This window comes from Macaca nemestrina, chromosome 17 (genome assembly GCF_043159975.1).
Source record: "Macaca nemestrina isolate mMacNem1 chromosome 17, mMacNem.hap1, whole genome shotgun sequence".
NCBI classification, from domain to species: Eukaryota; Metazoa; Chordata; class Mammalia; order Primates; family Cercopithecidae; genus Macaca; species Macaca nemestrina.
This window is the reverse complement of record NC_092141.1, coordinates 73,943,523-73,965,270: the sequence shown is the minus strand read 5'-3', so window position 1 is coordinate 73,965,270 and position 21,748 is coordinate 73,943,523. Positions and strand designations below refer to the sequence as shown.

The following is a 21,748-nucleotide window of genomic DNA, read 5'->3' as shown; positions in this document are numbered from 1 at the left end:
CACCCTCACCCCTTCCTGGGGGCGATCGGCTGCTGAGTCACCCACCCAGCCTTGGAGCTGGATGCCTGTGCACCACAACAGAGGCGGCAGTGGCAGGCAATTGGAGGCTGCACACAGCTTTTCCGGGTCATGGCGCACACCCGTGCCCAGATGCCAATGCCTCCTAAGCCAGGAGCTGGGTTATGCACCTGCCATGGCCCACATTAACTCTCCCCCACAAGCCTGGCCTCATCAGAGCCCTCATTGCCCCATCCCTGAGTGGGCAGGAGCCTGGCCTGGGGAGGGCTTGGGCCTGTGAGGATTCTTCTCGAAGGCGCCCTCAGAAACAGACTAATTCTCAGGGAAATCAGATTGCGGTAAAATGAGATAGAAATAGACAACATTCAGATCTGAGATTTCCTGTCCTTGAAGGCCCCTTTCAGATTACAAGTTGGCATCCTCTGCCCATCTAGGTGCCGCAGCTTCCCCCAAGGACAGTAGATGGTAGGCCCAGAGAAGATAAGAGAAACTGGGGGAGGGAGGCCCAGTGGAGGGCCATGGCATGTGACCTGGTTCTGCCCTGCAGGTGGGCTCAGCCCTTCTCCATCCTCAACAAAGCGCCTCTGAGGGCACTTGTTTCCCCTTCTCCCCAACTTTTTTGTTTGTTTGTTTTGAGATGGAGTTACTCTGTTGCCCAGGCTGGCGTGCAGTACCGTGATCTCAACTCACTGCAACCTCCACCTCCCGGGTTCAAGCAATTCTCTTGCCTCAGCCTCATGAGTAGCTGGGACTTCCCCTTCTCTTCTGCCTGAAGGAGGGGTGGTTTGCAGATTTCAATCCAACCCCCAAGAGCTCATCACATAATATAAGTGTCATAATAGCTGATATAGGTGGGCACGGTGGCTCATGCCTGTAATCCCAGCATTTTGGGAGGCCAAGGCAGTCAGATCATTTGAGGTCAGGAGTTCAAGACCAGCCTGGCCAACATGGTGAAACCCCGTCTCTACAAAAATACAAAAATTAGCCGGGCATGATGGCAGGGGCCTGTAATTCCAGCTACTCAGGAAGCTGAGGCAGGAGAATCACTTAAACCCAGAGACGGAGGTTCCAGTGAGCCGAGATCGTGCCACTGCACTCTAGCCTAGGTGACAGAGCCAGATTCCATCTCAAAAAAAGAAAAAAAAATAGCTGGTATATTGTGTGCGCTGGGCATGTGGTAAGCTCTGCTTAGTGGACCTCATTTAATCCTCGCAATAATCCAGCGAAGTGAGTGTTACTATTGATAGGAAAGAAAGCTGAGCTGCAGAGTTAAGGCAGAGCTCCCAAGGCCTACCAGCCGCCAAGCAGCAGAGTGGGGCATCATACCAGCCTGACCCCACCAAAGACCATCGCCAGCGCCTGGCTGTGCTGCAGGTGGGGAGGCACCTAAAAGGTAGGGAGGGAGAAGATTCCTTCAGTCACTATTTTCTAAGCATGTCGGGCACCAAAGACAGATGCCGAGTTCTGCTGTGTGCCTACCCTGGAGGGTCCCAAGGTGCCACCAAGCCTCAGACACACTGAGATTATCAGAGGAAGTGGGGACTCATGGGTGGCAATGCCTAGCAGGGGCAAAGATACAGAGGTAAGGGAGTTCCAGAATGAGTGTGGCCAGATTCAGCTTCCCACCCAACCCTGGACCCCCAGGAGGTGGTGTCAAGAGGGGCCATGGCCTGGGGTTCGGGCCCCTCTTCCTCCCAGAACACTGGCCTGAATCAGCCAGCTCCTGGCACACACAGCCAGGTCCACAGGCACAACTGTTCTTTGGGGCCCCTGAGGGCAAGGGGTCTGCTGGGGCTGTGGCTTGTGATGTCTGGAGTGAGCGCAGGCTCAGATCAGGGCGAGGCAGCTTGTCCAGAGAGGCAGGTAATTCCCAAACAGAAGACCCCCAAGGCAGAGGGTCCTGGGGCTGGACTCCTGGCCTCTAGGAGGTTGTTCTGAGCTTACCCTGTGGACAGATTGGAGGGTGGCCCTCCTTCCCCGCAAGGATCAAGAGGCAGTTGGGGATGGTGGGAAGGTAACCTGGCCAGGAGAAGCTGCGAGGGGGAGGCTCCTGCCATCCTCAGTCCCACCATCGGAGCCCCGCGTCCTCTTCCTCCCTGGAGACAGCCAGGTGTGGCCCAGGGTCCCGGGAAGTGCAGAGGAGGGGGTGGCGTCTTTGCTCTTCAGGCGCTGGCCTGGCCCAGAGGGGTCAGGAAGCCAGGACGCCGGGGATTGTCTCTCGCAACTGCAGCCCAGACCCAGTCCGGGAGGAAGTTCTGCCAGGCGCTCTCCACCGGTGCCTTCCTAGTTATATTGCTGAATAGGAAACCGGGCAGCGCGGGAACCGCGCGGTGGAGTAGCGAGCGCTGGACACCGAGCCCACGCGCACCCGCTGGGACAAGTGGAGGCGAGGCCAGCGAGCGGACACCCCAAAGTGCCCGGGCAGGCAGTGGGCCGCCGAGCGGGGATTGAGGTGGGAGGTGGGGTGGGGGTGGGGCAAGGGGCAGGATGGGGAGGAAAGTGTGCGGCAGGTGGCGGTTCCGCACCAAAGAGCTCCTCGCCCTGCTCCTCTTGTCTCGGTGCTGGGGCGGGAGCTGCGCAGGCCTCATCCCACGGGGAGGAGAAGGTAGGCGAATGCTGCCCTCCATCTGGAGGCAGGAGGGGAGCAGGCCCAGGCCCCCAGTGCCGACCCAGGCGTTGACGCCGCTGCAGCTTGTGTCACTTCGGCGGTGGACGCAGGGGACCTCCTGGGGACGGGTGCGATCTTGTGCTCCAGGGATCCTCCCGGCCCCCACCAATCCCTCCCCTTCTCTGTGTTCCCCCAGGTTGGCGAAAGAGCTGTAGCCGGGTCCACGTCTTATCCAGCCCGAGACACTGTGCTCCGTTGGGCGTCCCTGCGCTGGGAATCCCGCTCGGAGTTTTTCCAGGCCCGGCCGGGCTGGAAAGGCCCCGGTGGGGGAGGTGGACCCGGAGCGGCGGGTCTGCAATCCGGTTGGAAGGACTCGAAGTGAGTGATTCAGGGTGCGAATAACCTCCCCGCGAGCAGGAACGCCCGCACGAGACAACCAGCCCCAACCCGGCATTCCCGGAGCCGCGCGCGGGAGGGACACAGGGACTCCGGGACAGCAAATCCCCGGGGGAGAAGGGAAGGGGGAAGACGGGGCAGGGGCAGCCCCACCCTTCTTGGGCTCCGCTAGCGACCATCCAGCGCCCCTTCAGACGCAGCCTTTCTGGCTCCCGGCCCCGGCCTTCTGCTCCGGGCCTCGTCCCAATGCCCCGCAAGGTCCCCAGCAGAGGCATTCAGGCTCCTCCTCGCCCCGCCCAGACACAGCTGCTTTGGGTATCGGTGACAGCACTCCTGAGCGTCCCTGTCCCTATTTGCTGCCATTGCCAGCTCCGATTCCGCGCAGCCTCTCCGGCCTGGCCCCTGGAAGCCCGGCCCAGGGCGATGGTAGGGGCCTAACCTGCCGGCTCCGCCCACCGGGCCCTTGGGCTCCCTGAGACCAGCCCAGCCGACGTGAGTGCGCTACGGGGTCCAGGGAGAAGGGGCGCCGGGGGCAGCGTCCACCTTGGGGTTTGTTGGCTCAGGGCAGCTCGATGACCCCGCCTCCGGGGCCCAGTGTGCGTAGTGACTCAGTGTACACCCTTTCCTCGTCAAGAAACGCTTGAGAAAGTGGCGAAGGAGCCCTACGGGGGCCTCGGTTGGACTCTGCTTCTTCGGTCCCTCAGCCTCGGCCAGCGACGGTCTCCTGGCCCCTGGTCCGGGTCACCTTAGGGGGCAGGAGGAGGTGTGGTCAGTGTGGGAGTCTGGAGGGGCCATGCACTTCCGGAGAAGACCACCGACTCGTGGCTTTGGTGGAGGGGCGCAGGCAGATTTAGTTAGGCTCTTCCCCCATCCCTGACACACTGGAGTCGGGGCGGGAGTGGGGCTTGTGACCACTCCGGAGAGCTCTGGGGGCCCCTGCTCTGGGACTCCGCACGGATAGTCACTGTCTCAGAGTGCATTCTCCAGGGGCCACTCTCGTGGGGGCACTGTAGGGGTCCCAGGGCAGGTGGGCAGCCTTTCTCCGGGACGGCGTGAGAGCCGGCGAGCAGGGGGCGGGGCGGGGCGGGGCGGGGCGGGGCGGGCCCGGCTAGGGGTCACGTCTGCGCTGAAGCAGCTGCGGAAGGAGAGAGAAACCGAGAGAAGCGGTTCCCCCGCCTTGACAGCGGAGGTCCCCACACCAAGGCCCTCGGACTAAGCGGGGCAGGGACAGCCCCCAGGTAGAGCTGTTCACCGGGGCGCCTGCAGAGCCCGCATCCCAACCCCGACCCCGGGGCCGGGGCGCAGGCTCGTGGAGGGAGGCGGTGCAACGAGACCCTCTGCGGATTCTCTGCGGGCGGGAGGCGTCCAGGTGGGACAGGGCCCGGGGAACGGCAGGAAATGGGCTGCTTTTCCTACTTGACTGACGGGAAAACTAAGGCTCAGTCAACTATTAAGCAAGCGTGGTGTCGACCTTAGAGCAGGCAATCACCCCTCGTTTTAAAGCCAAGGTTTCCCTCGCAGTCGATTTGGATCAAGACTACCCACAATCTCCCCACCGCAGGACCGAAGCGAGGCTCAAATCTTAGAATCAGCCCCACGGAATGAAGGGGTTGTCCTAATTCCAGCACTGAGTGTAAGAATGGAAGCCTGAGATGTGATTTTATGCAAGTCCCCATTTTAGAAATGGGAAAACTGAGGCCCGAAGGCGAACGGCAAGTGCAGCATCGGGACTCGAACCCATGTCTGTCCGTGCGTGCGGGGCTATTCCGGGCTCGGTTGTCTTGACTTCCGCGGCCCTCCTCCTTGTTGCCTGCAGGAAAACGCCGCGGCCGCGATGGCGGCGGATGTGGAGGGAGACGTGTACGTGCTGGTGGAGTACGCCTTCGAGTACACCGGCAACAATGGGCGCCGCGTGGCCATCCCGCCCAATGAGCTCTACCGGCCGCTGCGGCGCAGCACCGAGCACCGGTGGCACCTGCGGCGCGAGCCCGGCGGCCGCCCCTTCTACCTGCCTGCGCAGTACGTGCGCGAGCTGCCTGCGCTGGACAACCCTGCCACGGCCGCGCCGCCAGGTCCCCAACCGGCCCCGCGGCCCCCGAGCCGTTCTCCTATGACAACCGGTTCGTGAGGGCGGCGGCGGCAGCGGGCCCCAATGGCCCCCCGGCGGAGCCCCGAGGCGGCGCCAGCTCCCTGTGCGGCCCTGCGCAGCGCGGCGCCGCGACCCAGCGCAGCAGCCTGGAGCCTGGCCTGCCCGCCTGCCTGTACCTGAGGCCCGCGCAGTTCCTGGACAACCTGGCGCGCGCCGCCGTCTCGCCTCCCGCCGGCCACCTCGGAAGCAGCGGCAGCTTCAAGGCCTGCAGCGTGGCGGTGTCCTGGGTGTGCCTGCTGCCCCTGGCGCGCAGCGACTCAGAGAACGTCTACGAGGCCATCTAGGAGGTGCGCGGCCCGCCGCGGGAGGAGAGCACCAAGCAGGTACGACCCCGGGCGCGGAGGCGGGGAGGCTCACTGGGGACCGCGCCCGCAGGGAGCCTGGGCGCGAGGAGACCCGCTCCGCTCAGCATCGGGCACGACGCCCACCTTTGTCCGAAGACTTCGGATGAGCTCCCTCTCCCCAGCCGCGAAACAGTGCAGGCTCCCAGTCCCTCATCTGCAATTCCCAGGCTCCAAAGCTCCCTGGAAGCCCAAAAGGTTTTCCGTAATCCAATTGGTGGCAAAATTGCGCTTGAACTGATGTGAGGCTGTTGATGGTCTTTATTTATCGCGCTTGTGTGAATATTCATATTTTGCTGCAGAAATGCAAATGAGCGCGATAGCCGGCGGCTGCCCCAAGCCCTGATGGGAGGTAATGTAACCCACAGCAGGTGGGTGCCTCACGATATCTTTCCAAGTCCCAGCTGTTCTGTATTCCGAAGTGCATCTGGGCATGGAACGGGGGATTGCGGGCCTGCCGCCAGCTCAACCGCCTTGCCCGTCTCCCAGGAGCCTGGGGTCAGATGAGAGGGTGGATGTGAAAGTCTGGCGTCTGCTTCCCTTTGAGGGTGCTTCCAGAATTTCAGTTCCTTTTTATTTTTTATTTTTAAAAGAACTCCTGATGGGTTTCTTTCAGAAAGACGTCCGGTTAAGTAAGGTTTTTTTTCCCTCTTCAGAATGTAGTTGTGTTAATCTGGGAAATCGAAAATAGAGCACGTTTTATAAACACTCTTACATCCCCAGAACACTCTGGGCGACCCTGACATTTTGAACTTTAGGAACTTTTCAGGGAGGGGCAGCCCGAGGGGAAAAAAGTTTGCTCAGAACCGTTCTGCCATCTGCCACCGGCCGTGTGATGATCTAGAGGCAGTTCCCTTCCTCACTCAGGGTCTGGGTTTGTTCTTCAGCCCAAAGGGAGGGGGTGGACAGATGACCTCTGAACCTTGGGAGCCCCTAATTTCTTTCGCTGTGCCTGATGTCATTACCATGAACATTGATGCCCACCATGTGCCAGGACTGAGTCCGGGATGCCCAGACGAAGGAGACACGTAGTCCCGCTGCTGGGTCTTCCCTCCGCCCGTCTCGTTACAATGCAGAGCTGAGATTTTGAGGCTGGGGAAAGGAGAATTGGACTCTGCTGGGTCACCTGCCAGCTGCGGACAGCCGCTTAACTTACACACGAGGACGCTCCCCTAGGCCCAGCGTCCTCTGGTGTAAGCACAATACCTAAGGATTAGGGTTGTGAGCCTTAAACGAGGTAAGACTTCGAGGCGCTTGGCAGTAACAGAGGGTCCACCCAGACTCTCTAGGTCGTCCTGGGTCTGCGCCGCCTTCTCTCCGGCTCCTGCAGCGGCAGCCCGCCGCCTTGCGGCCAGGATGGAGAACGGCACCCGGCGGGCGGGGCTGAGGACCGCGGCTGGTTCCTGTTTCGTGCCGCTGCCAGCCGGCCAGGCAGTTTCTCTGGGATGGGTGGCTGGATGCCAGCCCTCTTCTCCCCCAGCGTCCCTCAGTTTCCTTCGCAGGCTCCCGGTGGCGCACTTCTCGGCCTCTCCACATTCTCTGTGCTGGTGACGGTGGGAGGGTGCCTGCCCGTCTGAGTGGAGCCCCTGGAGGTGGGGAAATGGCCTTGCTCTTTGAACCTCGCATCTGGCCCAGGGTCTGGCTCAGACAGAGTGCACACAGTGTGTGTTGAAAAGGGCAGAGGTGTGGCAGTCCCTTACCTATGAGCCAGGGCTCTGTGGGTCTGCCCAAGGGCCACCACCCCAGGCCCCAGGACCAAAGAGGAGGGAGACTGCCCAGGTCCTGACATCTCCTGAGAAGACAGGTCACCCCGGCTGCCAGGGCCCCTGCCAGGTGGCCCCTCTGCCCATCCTTCTTCCAGCTCCTAACAGGTTCCTAGTTGCAGTGGCATCTGGGGGAGGGGCACAGGTGATGGGGGCAGGGGACTTACCCAGGGGGGCATCTAGGACATTGGCCAGAGACAGGCTGCTCCTTGGCCCCACTCGTGGCCCTAATTCACTGTGTGACCTCCACAAGTCACTTTGCATCTCTGGTCCTGTTTCCTCCCGTGTGCAATGGGTGCAATAATACCACGTTCCCTGCACGGAGCTTTATTCAAGAGGCAGCTGTGGGTCTCCCTGGTGCTCCACCCCCAACAAAGTCCAGGGTAGGGAGTTAGTCCTGCCCCCCAAGGGAACCCCACCCCTGCCCTTAGTTGTCCCAGGCGGCATTTGCCACCATGATCCTCCAGGCCCATTCACTCGTTCATCAGGCGTGAACTAGCTGAATACCTGCCAAACCCTGGTGAGCCTTTGGATCTGGAGAGGACTGAGGCACAGCCACGTTCCTGGGGGAGTCGCCCTCTTGGATAGGAGGCCAGCAAGAGAAGACATGGGGCTGGGGCTCAGGAGTGGAGCTTAGGGTTGGGAGTGGGTGCCCACCCGGGCAGGGCCTCATGGGCGCTTGCCAGGAATGTGCACGTTATCCTGCAGCTGCTGTGAGGCTTTTAGCAGAGACAGGAGTGGGATTGAGAAAAATATCCCTGTGGCCAGGGCTTCAAGCACGGCCGAAGCTCTTAGTGGTCTCGTGGTCATGTGATGGTAACAGAGGTTTGGGAGGTGGATGGGCAGGGCCTGGGGGCCGAGGGAGGTGGGAGGGAAATCCGGTTGAGTTCTAGATTCCCGGCTGGCACTCGTGGGCAGATAGTGGTGCTGCTTACTTGGGGAGGAGTAGGGTGAAGAAAAGCTGGGGCCCACCTGGATTTAGGTGCCAGACAAAGGGAAGAGAAGCATGAGAATGCTGGCTCAGAGGACAAGAAGTGGCCAGAAGAAGGACGCACAGGAAGGTCACGTGAGAGAAAGGCCTTATACCACTTACCTGAAGTGGCCACTAGAAGCTCAGCTGGTCGGGGGGTGCTGAAGGCAGAGGGCAGTGGTCAGGAGTGAAGTGAGGGTGCGAATTGAGCGTGTGGACAACGCGCAGGAGGAGAGAGACACAGTGTAGCCAGAGCAGGTGTAGGTCATGGATGGAAATGTGGTCCCCAGGTTCAGGTGGGTGGGCAGGAGATGCGGAGGCTGAAGATGAGGAGGAGGTCATTGCTGAGAAGGGATCTCAGAAGAAAGTGGGTTTCACCGTGTTAGCCAGGATGGTCTCGATCTCCTGACCTCGTGATCCGCCCGTCTCGGCCTCCCAAAGTGCTGGGATTACAGGCTTGAGCCACCGCGCCCGGCTGAGATCCGGCCACTGCACTCCAGCCTGGGCCACAGAGCGAGACTCTGCCTCAAAAAAAAAAAAAAAAAAAAAGAAAGTGGGTGCAGAACAGAGGGGCAGGATGTGGGGATGGCATGGCATGGGGGCACTGGGGAGTGTGTGGGGACCGCCGTCTATTAGGCAGCAGTTTGGGGCTTAGGGCAGGCTACTGGGCAGGGCCAGGAACCCCCAGAACAGAGGAGCTCCTGCCATGGATGGTGTTTTACAGTCTTGTCACTCCCCATGCACTCTAGTTGCACATATTGAGCACTTGGTGTGGGCTGGTCACTGTGCTGGACACTGGGGACAAAGTGTGGTAAGATGCAGTCCCAAAGGGGTTAACAGTCCTGTGTGGGCTCTTGCTCAAAGGCTTGTACCCAGGGTTAAGCTCCCAGCAGCTTGGAAGGCAGGCATGGACACCTCCATTTGCCCTGAGTACAAACAGAGGTTCGGAGAGGTTTAGTGACAGGACGAAGCTCACACAGCCAGGAAGTGACTGTGTCTGGGACAGTTCCAGGTCCCTTGACCCCTAGCCCCACCCTGGCCACCAGGTTCAGTTTCAGTCAGGTGGCATTTAGGGTTGGCCACCCTATTCCCCTTGGCAAAAACAGTACAAGCCAAAGGCAAGCAAGCGCTCCTTCTTCTGAGCAACCTGTGTGCCCAGCCCTGTGGTGGGAGAGTTGATGATGTCCCAGGAAAGGGACGTCTCCTGTTCTCTTGCTGCCCAGGAGAGGGCAGAAGCAAACCCTTCTGAGAGGGGAGAGAGGGAAACAGGGGGAAGTAAGCAGGGATGACTCCTCCCCTCCCCCAAAGAGGCCACTCAGGGAGCCCTGGGAAGCCAGGCCAAAGGCGGTGCAAAAAGGGGCCTCTGAGACTCTTCCCCCTGGCTGCGGTCACCATCCCTGCCCAGAGGTGAGAAGGCTCAGGCTGGTGGGGCTGGCCTGGAGCTTGCCACTGCTGCTGGAGCACTGGCCGCTGGGAGGGAGGTTCCAGCCAGGCTGCTGCACCTTCTCATACAAGCAGCCCTGGAGGCACTGCACCTGACACAGTCAGCGCCCACTGGAAGGAGCCCGGGGCCCTCAGTCCTCCTCCTCCTCCAATGGGAACTGTGAGTGAGCCCTTGTCCCTAGGGGACTAGAGGGTGGCCACAGCAGTTTCCCCACTCTCTCCCCTCACTTTCTCACCTGGGGGCCCCTCCTGTCTGGATCCAGGGCCAGCACCCGCTTCCTCTGAGGGCAGGACAAACTCTGAGGGCAGCCCGAGGCCGCTGTGATTGAGAGAAAGGAACTGGCCTTGGGACAGACCTACCTGTCCCCACTCAGGGCCAGCCAGGGGGCCTTTGGCAAGGGGCTTTGGTAACAGCAGGAAGCTGAGGCCAAGTTGAGGGGACTCCAGCTAGCCCCTTGCCTGTACTCCCTCCTCCAACAACCCCCACCCCCACCCCCCAGCTGGGACAGCCGCCCTGGGGTGGCTCTGCCGGTTTCTTTGCGCCTGACCCAGTTCCCTCCCAGTGGCTCACCTGCAGCCCCGGGCTGTCCCAGAGCCCCTCTGCCTGCCTAGGACCTGACGTAGGAGACAGCAGGTTCTTGGGTCCCCCTCCCACCCTCACCCCACATTACTGTCCCCCCAGAGATCTCCCTGCCACCCCCAACTCCCCTGTAGGCCACATAGTCTCTGGGGTCTCCCTGAAGCCTGCGCCTGATTCTCACCTCTTAGTCCCTGGCTCCCTTCAGCCCCAAGGGCTTGAGATGGGCCCCACCTGCCCCCTCACTTCCTTCCCAGGCCTCAGCAGTTGATCTCACTCTAGACCTATTTTTTTTAATGTTTATTTTAATAGTTGTGGGGAGCAGGTGGTGTTTGGTTACATGAATAAGTTCTTTAGTGGCGATTTCTGAGATTTTGGTGTACCTGTCACCCGAGTGGTGTGCACCGTACCCAATGTGTAGTCTTTTCTCCCTCACCCCCCTCCCACCCTTCCCGCACCCCCAAATCCCCAAAGTCCATTATATCATTCTTAGGCCTTTGCCTCCTCATAGCTTAGCTCCATAGACCTATTTTCTCTGCCCTTCTTAGAGCTGACTGTGTCCAGTACAGGGAGGAGTGGGCATCATGCTGAATGCCAGCCTGGATGGGTGGTCAGTACCAGGCCCTGGGGAATGGGAAGGTCCATGATCATGACCAGGGGGTAGCTGATGACCAGGAATGTGGCCAGGGTTCCATGCCTGAATGTTAGGGAGATTCGGAACTGGATCTGTGCCGGGGAGTGAGAGGTCAGCGGCTGTCAGTTCATATTGAGGGAGAAACAGGGCTGCCAGGACTAGGGCTCTGGGGCTCTGGGGCACTGGGACACAGGTGCTCTTGCTAAAATTTGGGAAGCTCTGTTTCCAGATTGCAGAAGGATTCTGGTGTTGAGGGAACTTCCAGAGCTGTTGCCTGGGCTAGATGAGGCCCACAGGACCCAGCTGAGGCTCCTATGGGTGCCCACCCTGCCTCCTCGCCTTCTTCTAGCTGGGGGTCCCCTGTGAGGCATGAAGGGCGTGGGACAGGGGCCCCTGTCCAGGCCTCCGTGTCTGTCTAGGGGCTGGGCCAGAGAGAGGAAGCAGAGGTAGCAGAAGGGCCTGCCTGTAGAATCCTCCCAACCTCCGCCTTCCTTTCTCCTTGTTGGCTGAGTTAAATGTGTAAATTACTATTCCCTCCCTATAAAAATAGCTTAACTCCATTACAAATATTTGAATAATAGGAGGACATCTCAATTGAATGACTGTTAGCATGTTGGTTTCTTTCCATTTTTTCTGCCTTCTTATGTGTGTGTCTTGGGCAGTTCCCATAGAGACATCACAGCGTAATGATGATTGTGCCTTCTGCTTTTTCAATTACCATATTCACCTAGTCAGTGAATGTCAGCTGCTGTACTGGGCACTAGGGAGCAATGAAAAATAAAGGATGGTTCCTGCCCTCAGGTAGCTTACTGTTCAGGAGAAATTGAACAGCAGATCCAATTATGATATAGTATGGCATGGCACTTATGGTATGGCAGATATGATATGATATGATATGATATGACATGACATGATGCATCTGCAAAGAGCTGTGCAGGATATGTTGAAGGAGCCATCCTCCCAGAATCTTGTTGGCAAGAGTGAAATCCAGGAGTACTTCCTGGAGGAGGAAGGTGTTGGCAAAGATGAATTCAAAAGGCTTCTACTGTTCCCTGTCATGAAACCCTCTGGACCTGGTGCCTTTTTCAGTGGCAGATTTTTTTTCTCATAAGTGGTGATTAGTTTATTTAAGTTTCTACTCACCTTCTAGTTAATTTTGGCCATTTTATATTTTACTAGGAAAGCATTCATTTTCTCCAGATGTGTAAAATCTCCACTTTTAAAATTTATTATGAATTTCTTTGTGACCAAGTAAATGATTTTTCTAAGTTTTTCAGAGACATATAAGAAAAATGCATATTTTCTTATTTTTATTTTTATTTATTTATTTATTTTTTTGAGATGGAGTCTCGCTCTGTCACCCAGGCTGGAGTGCAGTGGTGCAGTCTCGGCTCACCGCAACTTCCACCTTCTGGGTTCAAACGATTCTCCTGCCTCAGCCTCCGGAGTAGCTGGGATTACAGGTGTGCGCCACCACGCCCAGCTAATTTTTGTATTTTTAGTACAGAGGGGATTTTGACATGTTGGCCAGGCTGGTCTGGAACTCCTGACCTCAAGTGATCCACCCGCCTCAGCCTCCCAAAGTGCTGGGATTACAGGTGTGAGCCACCACGCCTGGCTGGAAAAATGCATATTTTCTATTTAAGGGATATAAGGTACTATCTGCATCAAATCAAGTTTATTGATTATATTATTCAAACTTTCATTTCCTTCGTATCCTTTGCTTGGGGGCAGGGGTCTTTTACTCTAATTCTGATAGAGATGTGTTTTGTTAAACCTTCCACTCAAATTTTCTCTATAAAGCTCTTCTGGTGCTTTTCCTAGTTTTTGCTTTTTATATTTAACTACGGTGCTGTCAGGAGCATGCAGATTTCGAGTGTTCTGTTGGTACATATTGTGCTTTTCTATCATTATGCAGTGTCCTTCTTTATCCTATTACAGTGCTTAGCCTTAAATTTCGCCCTTCTGTTGTTAATATTACCACTCCTTATTTTACTTTTTTTTTGCACTTGCTTAGCATTCTTTTATTTTCTACCGTTATCATTTTTTGAAACTACTAATTTCTTGTATAAGTCACATCACTGTTTTGTTTTGTTTGAGACAGGGTCTGCCTCTGTTGCCCCAGCTGGAGTGCAGTGGTGTGATCATGGCTCCCTGCAGCCTCAACCTCCCTGGCTCAGGCAATTCTCCTGCCTCAGGACCCCGAGAACCTGGGACCACAGGCCCGCATGCCACCATGCCCAGCTAATTCTTTTTTTTGGTATTTTTTGTAGAGATGGGGTTTCTTCATGTTGCCTGTCACCACTGTATTTTTGTTATTTTCATGTTTTTTTGTTTGTTTGTGGAGACAGAGACTTGCTCTGTCACTCAGGCTGGAGTGCAGTGGTGCGATCTTGGCTCACTGCAACCTCCGCCTCCCACGTTCAAGTGATTCTCCTGCCTCAACCTCCTGATTAACTGGGATTACAGGCACACAACACCACGCCCAACTAATTTTTGTATTTTTAGTAGAGACAGGGTTTCACCACATTGGTCAGGCTGGTTTCAAACTCCTGACCTCAAGCGATCCACCTGCCTCACCCTCCCAAAGTACTGGGATTACAGGTGTGAGCCACTGCGCCCAGCCTATCGCTGTGTTTTTAAACCCAAGCCGACTCTTTGTTTTTTAGTGGGAGAATTCTATCTGTTCACTTTTCATTTAACAATTGATCTACTGTACTTGATTTGATTACCTTTGGCTCATTTTACATTTATTGGTTTACCTTGCAGTTTTTTCCCTCGGATCTGGTTATTGATTTCCTTTTTCCTCCCCTGTTACACTTTCCATTTCATTATTGGCAGCTGTCCCTTCTCTGGGGTTCCTAATCAAACACATGTTCTTTAGCACATGGCTCGATGGGGATTCTTTTCTCAGCACCCTCACAGCTCACAGAACCTGTCACTCTGTAAGACTCTGGTCCTTTTTCCGCTTAGGAACATCTATTTATTGCTTGATTTGATTATTGTTTGTTTGTTTATTGAGACAGGGTCTTATTCTGCTACCCAGGCTGGAGTGCTGTGGCACAATCACAGCTCACTGCAGCCTCCACCTCCTGGGTTCAAGTGATCCTCCCAGCTCAGCCTCCTGAGAAGCTGGGAATCCAGGCGCACGCCACCACGCCCAGCTAGCTTTTTTTGTACTTTTTGGAGAGACAGAGTTTCACCGTGTTGCCCAGGTTGATCTTAAATTTCTGGGCTCAAGCGATCCGCCCGCCTCAGCCTCCCAAAGTTCTGGGATTACAGGCGTGAGCCACTGCACCTGGCCTGTTGCTTGATTATTGTTTCTTTAACTTTTCTTTCCTTTGCATGTGAGTGCTCCTGACTGGGTCCCTCGCAGTTTATCTTTGGCCTTTTTATTTCAGTCTTGGTGCACTTTTGCTCAGAGGTTTGATATTTCCTTTTGACCTTCCAGGCTGCAAATTTGAATCTCAAGAGTGAATTTATTCCCCTTCAACTAATACAAGTACATATTTTAAGTTCTAAAAATCAGTCCTTTTTAAAAACTCTGCTTGATTCGAGTCTCCTTAAGAGTTTGTGTTCACGTTGTAATTGCATTCTCCAGCCCCTCTATTTTACCAATAGCCTTGAATTTATTTTACTAGGTAACATATTTACAGATTTTTTTAAAAAAATCAAAGCAATATTTTAAAGTCTATAGTAAAAAATCTCACATGTACCCTGTTTCCCTGCTCTGTTCTCCATCAACTCAAAAGCCACCCCTTTCATTCATTCTTTCTTCATTCTTCCAGAGTTTCTGAGTACAAACGAGTATAACTACCTATCTGATTACTTAATTTTCTCTCTCTCTCTTAAGCAAATGTGGTACCTTGTACACACTGTCCTGTGTGTAAAACAAGATTTAAAAAAAAAAACCTTGGTTCCTTTTTGTTTTGTTTATTCCTTTGACAATGTATCTTAGAGATTGTGCCTAGAGAGGTGATGCTTCTTTCCCTACAACTACAAATGATCCATTTTACCAGTCTCCTGTTGACTGGCACGTGGAATGTTTCCTATTTTTTGCTATTACAACAATGCCATAATGAATACTCTTTTATATACTCTTTTATATATGTACAGGTAGATGTTAGAAAAATTCCAACAGTGGGATTGTGGGGTCAAAAGGTAAATAATGGATATCTGATGGGTATATCCCATGAGGCATATACCAATTTGCCCTCGCCAACACAGATGAGGGTGCCTCTTCCCCACAGCCTTGCCAACTGACTGTTGCCAACCTTTTGTTTTCTGCCAATCTGACCATAATATGTATTAACTTAAGGTACTTTAAATTTGCATTTTTCTTTCCAGTAAGAGTATCTTCTCGTATATTTAAGGGCTGTTTGTCTCCCCCACTTTTTTTTTTCTTTCTGTGAATGATCCGTTTATATCCTTTGCCTGTTTGCGTATTGGGTTGTTAGGTTTTTTCTTATTGAGTTCTAGTTGCTTTTTCTATACTAGGGAAACTGCCCTTTGTCTATTATTACATGAGTCGTAATTCCCTCAACCACCCTGAGCTTGTCTTTTGACTCTGCTAATAACATTATTTTGTCACGCAAGTTTTCTTAAAACACATTTATGTAGTCAAATGTATCACTTGTTTATTTTATGGCTTTTATATTTTGAGTCTTTGTTACAAAGTCTATATATATATGTATATATACACACGCATACAACATATTGAAGTCTTTTATATATATGCACACACAGCATATTATATATAATATATACTTTAATATGTACATACAGCATATCGAAGTCTTTTATATATATAAAGAGACATATATATAAAATATATAGGTTTATATATATATATATACACAGCATATTGGATTTTGTTTTCTTTTTCGATTATTTTTGACTTCATTTTAAAAACATTTAAATCTTTAATCCTTTGAGGGTTATTGTGGATGGACAGAGTGAGATGTGGACCCTCCCTTATTTATTTATTTGTTTATCTCTTGATGGGCAGCCAGTTGTCCTGTGGCCTTTCACTGACAAGTTTGTCTTTCCCCATCATCCGTGATGGCATCTTTGGGGCGTCCTGGGTCCCGGCTGTGCTGGGGTCTGGTGGCGGTGGCTGGTTTAGTGCGTCCTGGGTCCCGGCTGTGCTGGGGTCTGGTGACGGCAGCTGGTTTGGTGGTACTGTCTGTTCCCCCTGCTGAGCTGTCAGAGTGAGTTTATATGTCTTTGCTCACCAGAGCCGGGGTCGAGTTTATAAAATATACTCGAGTACCCCACTCGAGGTGTACACTCGAGGTGTACTTGGGGTACACCCCTCCAAGCAGGAGTACCCCACTTGGAGGGGTAGCCCTAGAGTGGAGAAGGGATGGTGGTCTCTGCCAGGGAGCCTGTGGGCATGGGACATCCATGATGTCAAAACACCAGCAGAAATTCTCCCTGTCTCCTTGGTGCCCTGGCCTTATGGGTAGAGACTACCTGGCCCACCTGTTTGGCCCCCTCAGCTCCTGGGCACAAGGATACAAGAGCCATACTGCCTCCTCCCCGGGGTCCCATGATGGGCCAGCCCGCCCCAGGGTTCCCCTGGGAGCCTCCACCTCAGACACAGCCTTTCACCTGTGCCAGCCAGGTCCCACCCACCCACTGCCCCAGCCTCTGCTTGACTCAGGCAGTAGCAGGTCGCAGTTGGGAGCAGAAGGGAAACGGCATGTTTAAGTGGCCTTATTCCCAGAATCCCAGCTCCAGAGCTGTGTCTGAAAGGGAGATGAACTACTTCATCCGTAACATGTCAGGGGCAGGGGAGCTGGAAGGGCAAGTCTGTTTCCAGGTGAGAAATAATGAACAACTTTTTCTTCTTTTCTTTTTTGAGACAGGGTCTCGCTCTGTCACCCAGGCTGGAGTGCAGTGGTGCAATCACAGCTCACTGTAGCCTCAACCTCCTGGGCTCAAGCAGTCCTCCCACCTCGTGCTCCCAAGTAGCTGAGAGCACAGTCTTGAGACTGACTATCATCCAATTAGAAATTATATATATATAATTAGTAGAGACGGGGTTTCACCATGTTGGCCAGGCTGGCCTCGAACTCCTGACCTCAAGCGATCCACCTGCCTCAGCCTCCCAAAGTGTTGGGATTATAGGAGTGAGCCACCGCACCTGGCCAACATTTTCTTTTTAAGATGGAGAGACCAACTGGGTGCAGTGGCTCTTGCCTGTAATCCCAGCACTTTGGGAGACTGAAGTGGGAGAATTTCTTGAGCCCAGGAGTTCGAGACCAGCCTGGCCAACATAGAAGTACCCTGTCTCTACAGAAAAAAAAAAAAAAAAAAAAAAAAATTAGCTGGGCGTGGTGGTGTGGGCCTGTAGTGCCAGCTACTTGGGAGGTGAGGCAGAAGAATTGCTTGAGTCCAAGAAGTCAAAGCTGTAGTGAACCATGATCATGCCACTGCCCTCCAGCCTGGGTGACAGAGCAAGACCCTGTCTAAATAAATAAATAAATAAATGAATAAATAAATAAATAAAAAGATGGAGAGGCCTTTAGTTTGTTGAAATGAGAAAGGGACAAAAGTAGTCAGAAGGGAAGGGTTGGAGATTTGAGGTGAGGCCACTTCTAAGCAAGTGAGAGGCAGCTATGGGGTCCTTCAGGCCTGGGCTGGGGAGGTTGGCTTGGACAGCAGGCCCCTGTGTCTTCCCCCGGGGGAGGGGGAAGGAATGGTGGGTGTAAACACAGATATGTTTGAGGGAGTGGGCAGAAGGTGACCACTCCTTGGTCTCATTTTCCTACCTTCCTAACCTGGCTAATCCCTACAGCCTTCGCTGGCTGGGAGGTTCCTTTATGGACCATTTCTTTTTTTTTTTTTTTTTATGGGGGACGGAGTCTCACTCTGTCGCCCAGGCTGGAGTGCAGTGGTGCGATCTTGGCTCACTGTGACCTCTGCCTCCCAGGTTCAAGCGATTCTCCTGCCTCAGCCTCCCGAGTAGCTGGGACTACAGGCGCATGCCACCACGCCCAGCTAATTTTTGTATTTTTGTTAGAGACGGGGTTTCACTGTGTTGGCCAGACTGGTCTGAAACTCCTGACCTCAAGTGATCCTCCTGCCTCAGCTTCCGAAAGTGCCGGGATTACAGGTGTGAGCCAACACGCTTGGCCCCTTGTGGACCATTTCTGATCCCTCCTGGCCCCAGTGGCCCTGCTGGGTCTCTGCCAATGTTACTTAGAGCACAGGCCGTGTGAGCCCTGAGGAGGCCCCACCCCAGCTCCCACCCCGCCCTGGAGGAGCAGGCCATGCAGGCAGCCGCATGAGGTCACCCAGAGGCTGGGGACGGAGTCCAGAGCCGAGGGCACCCAATTGAAACCCAAAATCAGAAAAGCAGAAGTGCAGGCCTGCTTCTTCCCCATCCCCATGGGTGTGGAAACCCAGGGCCCACTCAGTTCACAGAAGCAGCCCTGTGACGGGGTAGGGTTGACAGCTCTCTTCTACAGATGAAGAAACTGAGGCCCAGAAATTCAAGCGGCTGCTCGGCGAGAAGCTGAAGTAGAGCCTAGACAAGAGCCCAAGTCTCTGGACTCCAGCTCCACTCTTTTTCCCTTTGAATCAATGGAAGCTTCTGCCCCAAGAAAAAGGTCTCACCTAAAACCATTACGTTTGGAATCTCCCCCGACATCCTTGCAGTAAGATTACACTGAGCCAGCCGGGCTGCTCATGCCTGTAGTCCCAGCATTTTGGGAGGCCAAGGCGGGCAGATCACTTGAGGCTGGGAGTCTGAGACCAGCCTGGCCAACACAATGAAACCCCGTCTCTACTAAAAATACAAAAATTAGCTGGGTATGGTGGCAGGCACCTGTAATCACAGCTACTCAGGAGGCTGAGGCAGGAGAATCACTTGAGCCTTGGAGGTGGAGATTGCAGTGAGCTGAGACTGAGCCACTGCACTCTAGCCTGGGTGACAGAGTGAGACTTCATACCAAAAAAAAAAGATTACACTGAGCCTTGACACCTCACCTGGGCTGCAGTCAAATCATCCAAGGAGCTTTAAAATTAAACACCTTCCCCAGGCCCCGGTCCAAACCACTTCCATCAGAATCTCAGAGGGCTGAACTAGGCACGGCTCCCCAAAGCCTACTGAGGCTTGAGGCCCAGGACCCTGTGGGGTCACCCCTGGGTCCCCTGATCCTGCCCCTGGATGTGCAGCTCTGGGCCAGGCCGGGATGGGTAAAGGGAGACCCAGTTTCTGTCCTGGAGAACATGTGATAAATAGGGGCTGGAAATTTGTAGAAATTTGTAGACCTATTTTTGAATTGTATTTTCTCTATTTCCAAAGCTGTAGTAGGTAACAAGATTAAAAGCATTAGGCTTTATAAGTATAGTTGCAAACCCAAATTTTAGTCAAGGCATAAAAATGCTCTAAATGGCTAATACACTTTCTTACTACATGATCAGTTTTATTCTACATATAATTCTAAAGAATTAAAGCCTTCTTTACACATATGAGTAGGCTATTTTGGGTTTTATGGTTTATTAAATAACTGTAGGTGATTCACTGCTCAGTTCTAGCTATGATCACTTCAGGTGAACCTGCAGCTAAAGGATGAGGCTTATCCACTGATAGCAGAGTACTGTGGATAGGACAGCATGGCATCCCAGCTCTGATCATGAACAATGGGATCAGAGCTAGGACTCGGTATCTCTGTCCTTCAGCTAGCCATGGTGACAGGACATGGCCCCAACTGTGTCTCCGATATTCGAGAATTATTTGCAGGGTAGATATGCAAGAATAAATGATGTTCTTAACATCACAGCAATTGCTTAAAAGCAGTGCCTTTCATACTTCTTTTTGACTCTGACCCTCAGTCACATACACATTTTTTCATAGCAGCCCAGTACACATATTCGAAAGCTTTCTGAAATACTGTTTTACCTTATTATGTGGGAAGCATTCTGATATTTTCTGTGTTAGCCTACTGCATTACATTTTTTTTTTTTTTTTTTTTTTTTTGAGACGGAGTCTGGCTCTGTTGCCCAGGCTGGAGTGCAGTGGTGCGATCTCGATTCACTACAACCTCCGCCTCCCTCATTCAAGCAATTCTCCTGCCTCAGCCTCCCAAGTAGCTGGGACTACAGTCACACGCCACCATGCCCAGCTAATTTTTTTGTATTTTTAGTTGAGATGAGGTCTTATCGTGTTGGCCAGAGTGGTCTCAATCTACTGACCTCATGATCTACCTGCCTCGGCCTCCCCAAGTGCTGGGATTACAGGCATGAGCCACTGCCTAACTGCATTACATTTTATTTTTTAAAAAGCTGAATAAGATCCACTATTTATTTTGTAGTCACTAAAGAGTTGGGACCAACTGTTTGAAAATACTATTTTGAGGTATCCATGGGGTCTTACACTATACCTGGAATGATAAGAGGACCTGAAAGGGTGTTTTTAGGAATATGTTTTTGCGGGGAGAGTACATCCGATCCCCTTCTTTTTCCCTTAAGTATAAACTTGAAAAACTTGAGAAAATGGTAGGTGAGTAATTTATATGTATGGTTTCATGTGTATATTTGAAGTATTAATACATGAAAGCAGTGAATAATAGTATCTAACATGTAATAGGTACTTAATATGTGTTAGTTTTCTTTCTGCAGGCATATCTTGGTTATTTAACTGTAAACAATTAGCTTTAGCTTTTAACTTAGCTTATAGGCCGGGCGCGGTGGCTCAAGCCTGTAATCCCAGCACTTTGGGAGGCCGAGACGGGCGGATCACGAGGTCAGGAGATCGAGACCATCCTGGCTAACACGGTGAAACCCCGTCTCTATTAAGAAATACAAAAAAAAAACTAGCCGGGCGAGGTGGCGGGCGCCTGTAGTCCCAGCTACTCGGGAGGCTGAGGCCGGAGAATGGCGTGAACCCGGGAGGCGGAGCTTGCAGTGAGCTGAGATCCGGCCACTGCACTCCAGCTTGGGTGACAGAGCGAGACTCCGTCTCAAAAAAAAACAAAAAAAACAAAAAAAACAAAAACTTAGCTTATAGACTTCAACTTAGCTTTTAGACTTCAAAAGTTCTATTTATCTTAACTTACTTTGAGTGATTAATTTTAGTTATTGAAAGACAGTTGATCAGATGAAATTTACATCTTTGATTGACATAAACAATGCAGTCTTTTTATGTTTTTGGTCAGGTACTGGTAGTTAACTCTCAAGGAGAAATTTCACGGTTGAGCATCAAAAAGGAAGTGGTCACGAAAGGAAATATCAACAATTATCTTAAATTGGGTCAAGAAGGGAAGTATCGCATCTACCACAATCAATACTCCACCAATTCATTTGCTTTGAATGAGCACCAGCACAGAGAAGATCATGATAAGAGAAGGCATCTTGCACATTCTGTCTGACTCCAGCAGGAGAGTTCAAATGGAACGGTTCTGTCCATGGGTCCAAAGTTCTTACTATATCTACTCTGAGACTGACTATCACCCAATTAGAAAACAACATCCCTTCATCCTTTCTTCTTCCCAATTGGGCATCACATAGGTAAAGGAAACTGAGGTTAATTTATTGCTGTAGATATACTAAATGTTTATAAAATGATTGTTGTAGATGTGCACTTGAAAACGTCATTACCAATGAGTTGAATGAAGTCAATGTGGTCAGCAGACAGGACGTTAGAGGTGTTAAGTGTACTTCTAACTTACTGAACCAACACCACTATTTGGAGGATTAGGAGTCAGAGTCTTTATCCCTGGAATCAGATGGAGGCCAAAGTTACAACTACTGTGCTTTTAATTTGAGGTCAATGTAGTGAAATAATTTCTTTCATTTCTTCTGAAATATAAGGCAAATTGGATCAAGGCAGTTCAGATGT

At 52.6% G+C, this 21,748-nt stretch overlaps 1 protein-coding gene across 1 annotated transcript; it reads left to right on the top strand.

Annotated features, from left to right (window-relative positions):
- Window positions 1–1,452: 1,452 nt before the first annotated feature.
- LOC105469008 (uncharacterized) lies at window positions 1,453–21,430 on the top strand. The gene is made up of 6 exons (XM_071081931.1): window positions 1,453–1,513; window positions 1,663–1,881; window positions 1,974–2,032; window positions 2,628–3,004; window positions 4,839–5,494; window positions 21,066–21,430. Exons 1-5 carry the CDS (start codon window positions 1,453–1,455, stop codon window positions 5,134–5,136), a joined length of 1,014 nt encoding a protein of 337 aa, XP_070938032.1. The 3' UTR covers window positions 5,137–5,494; window positions 21,066–21,430.
- Window positions 21,431–21,748: the final 318 nt, after the last annotated feature.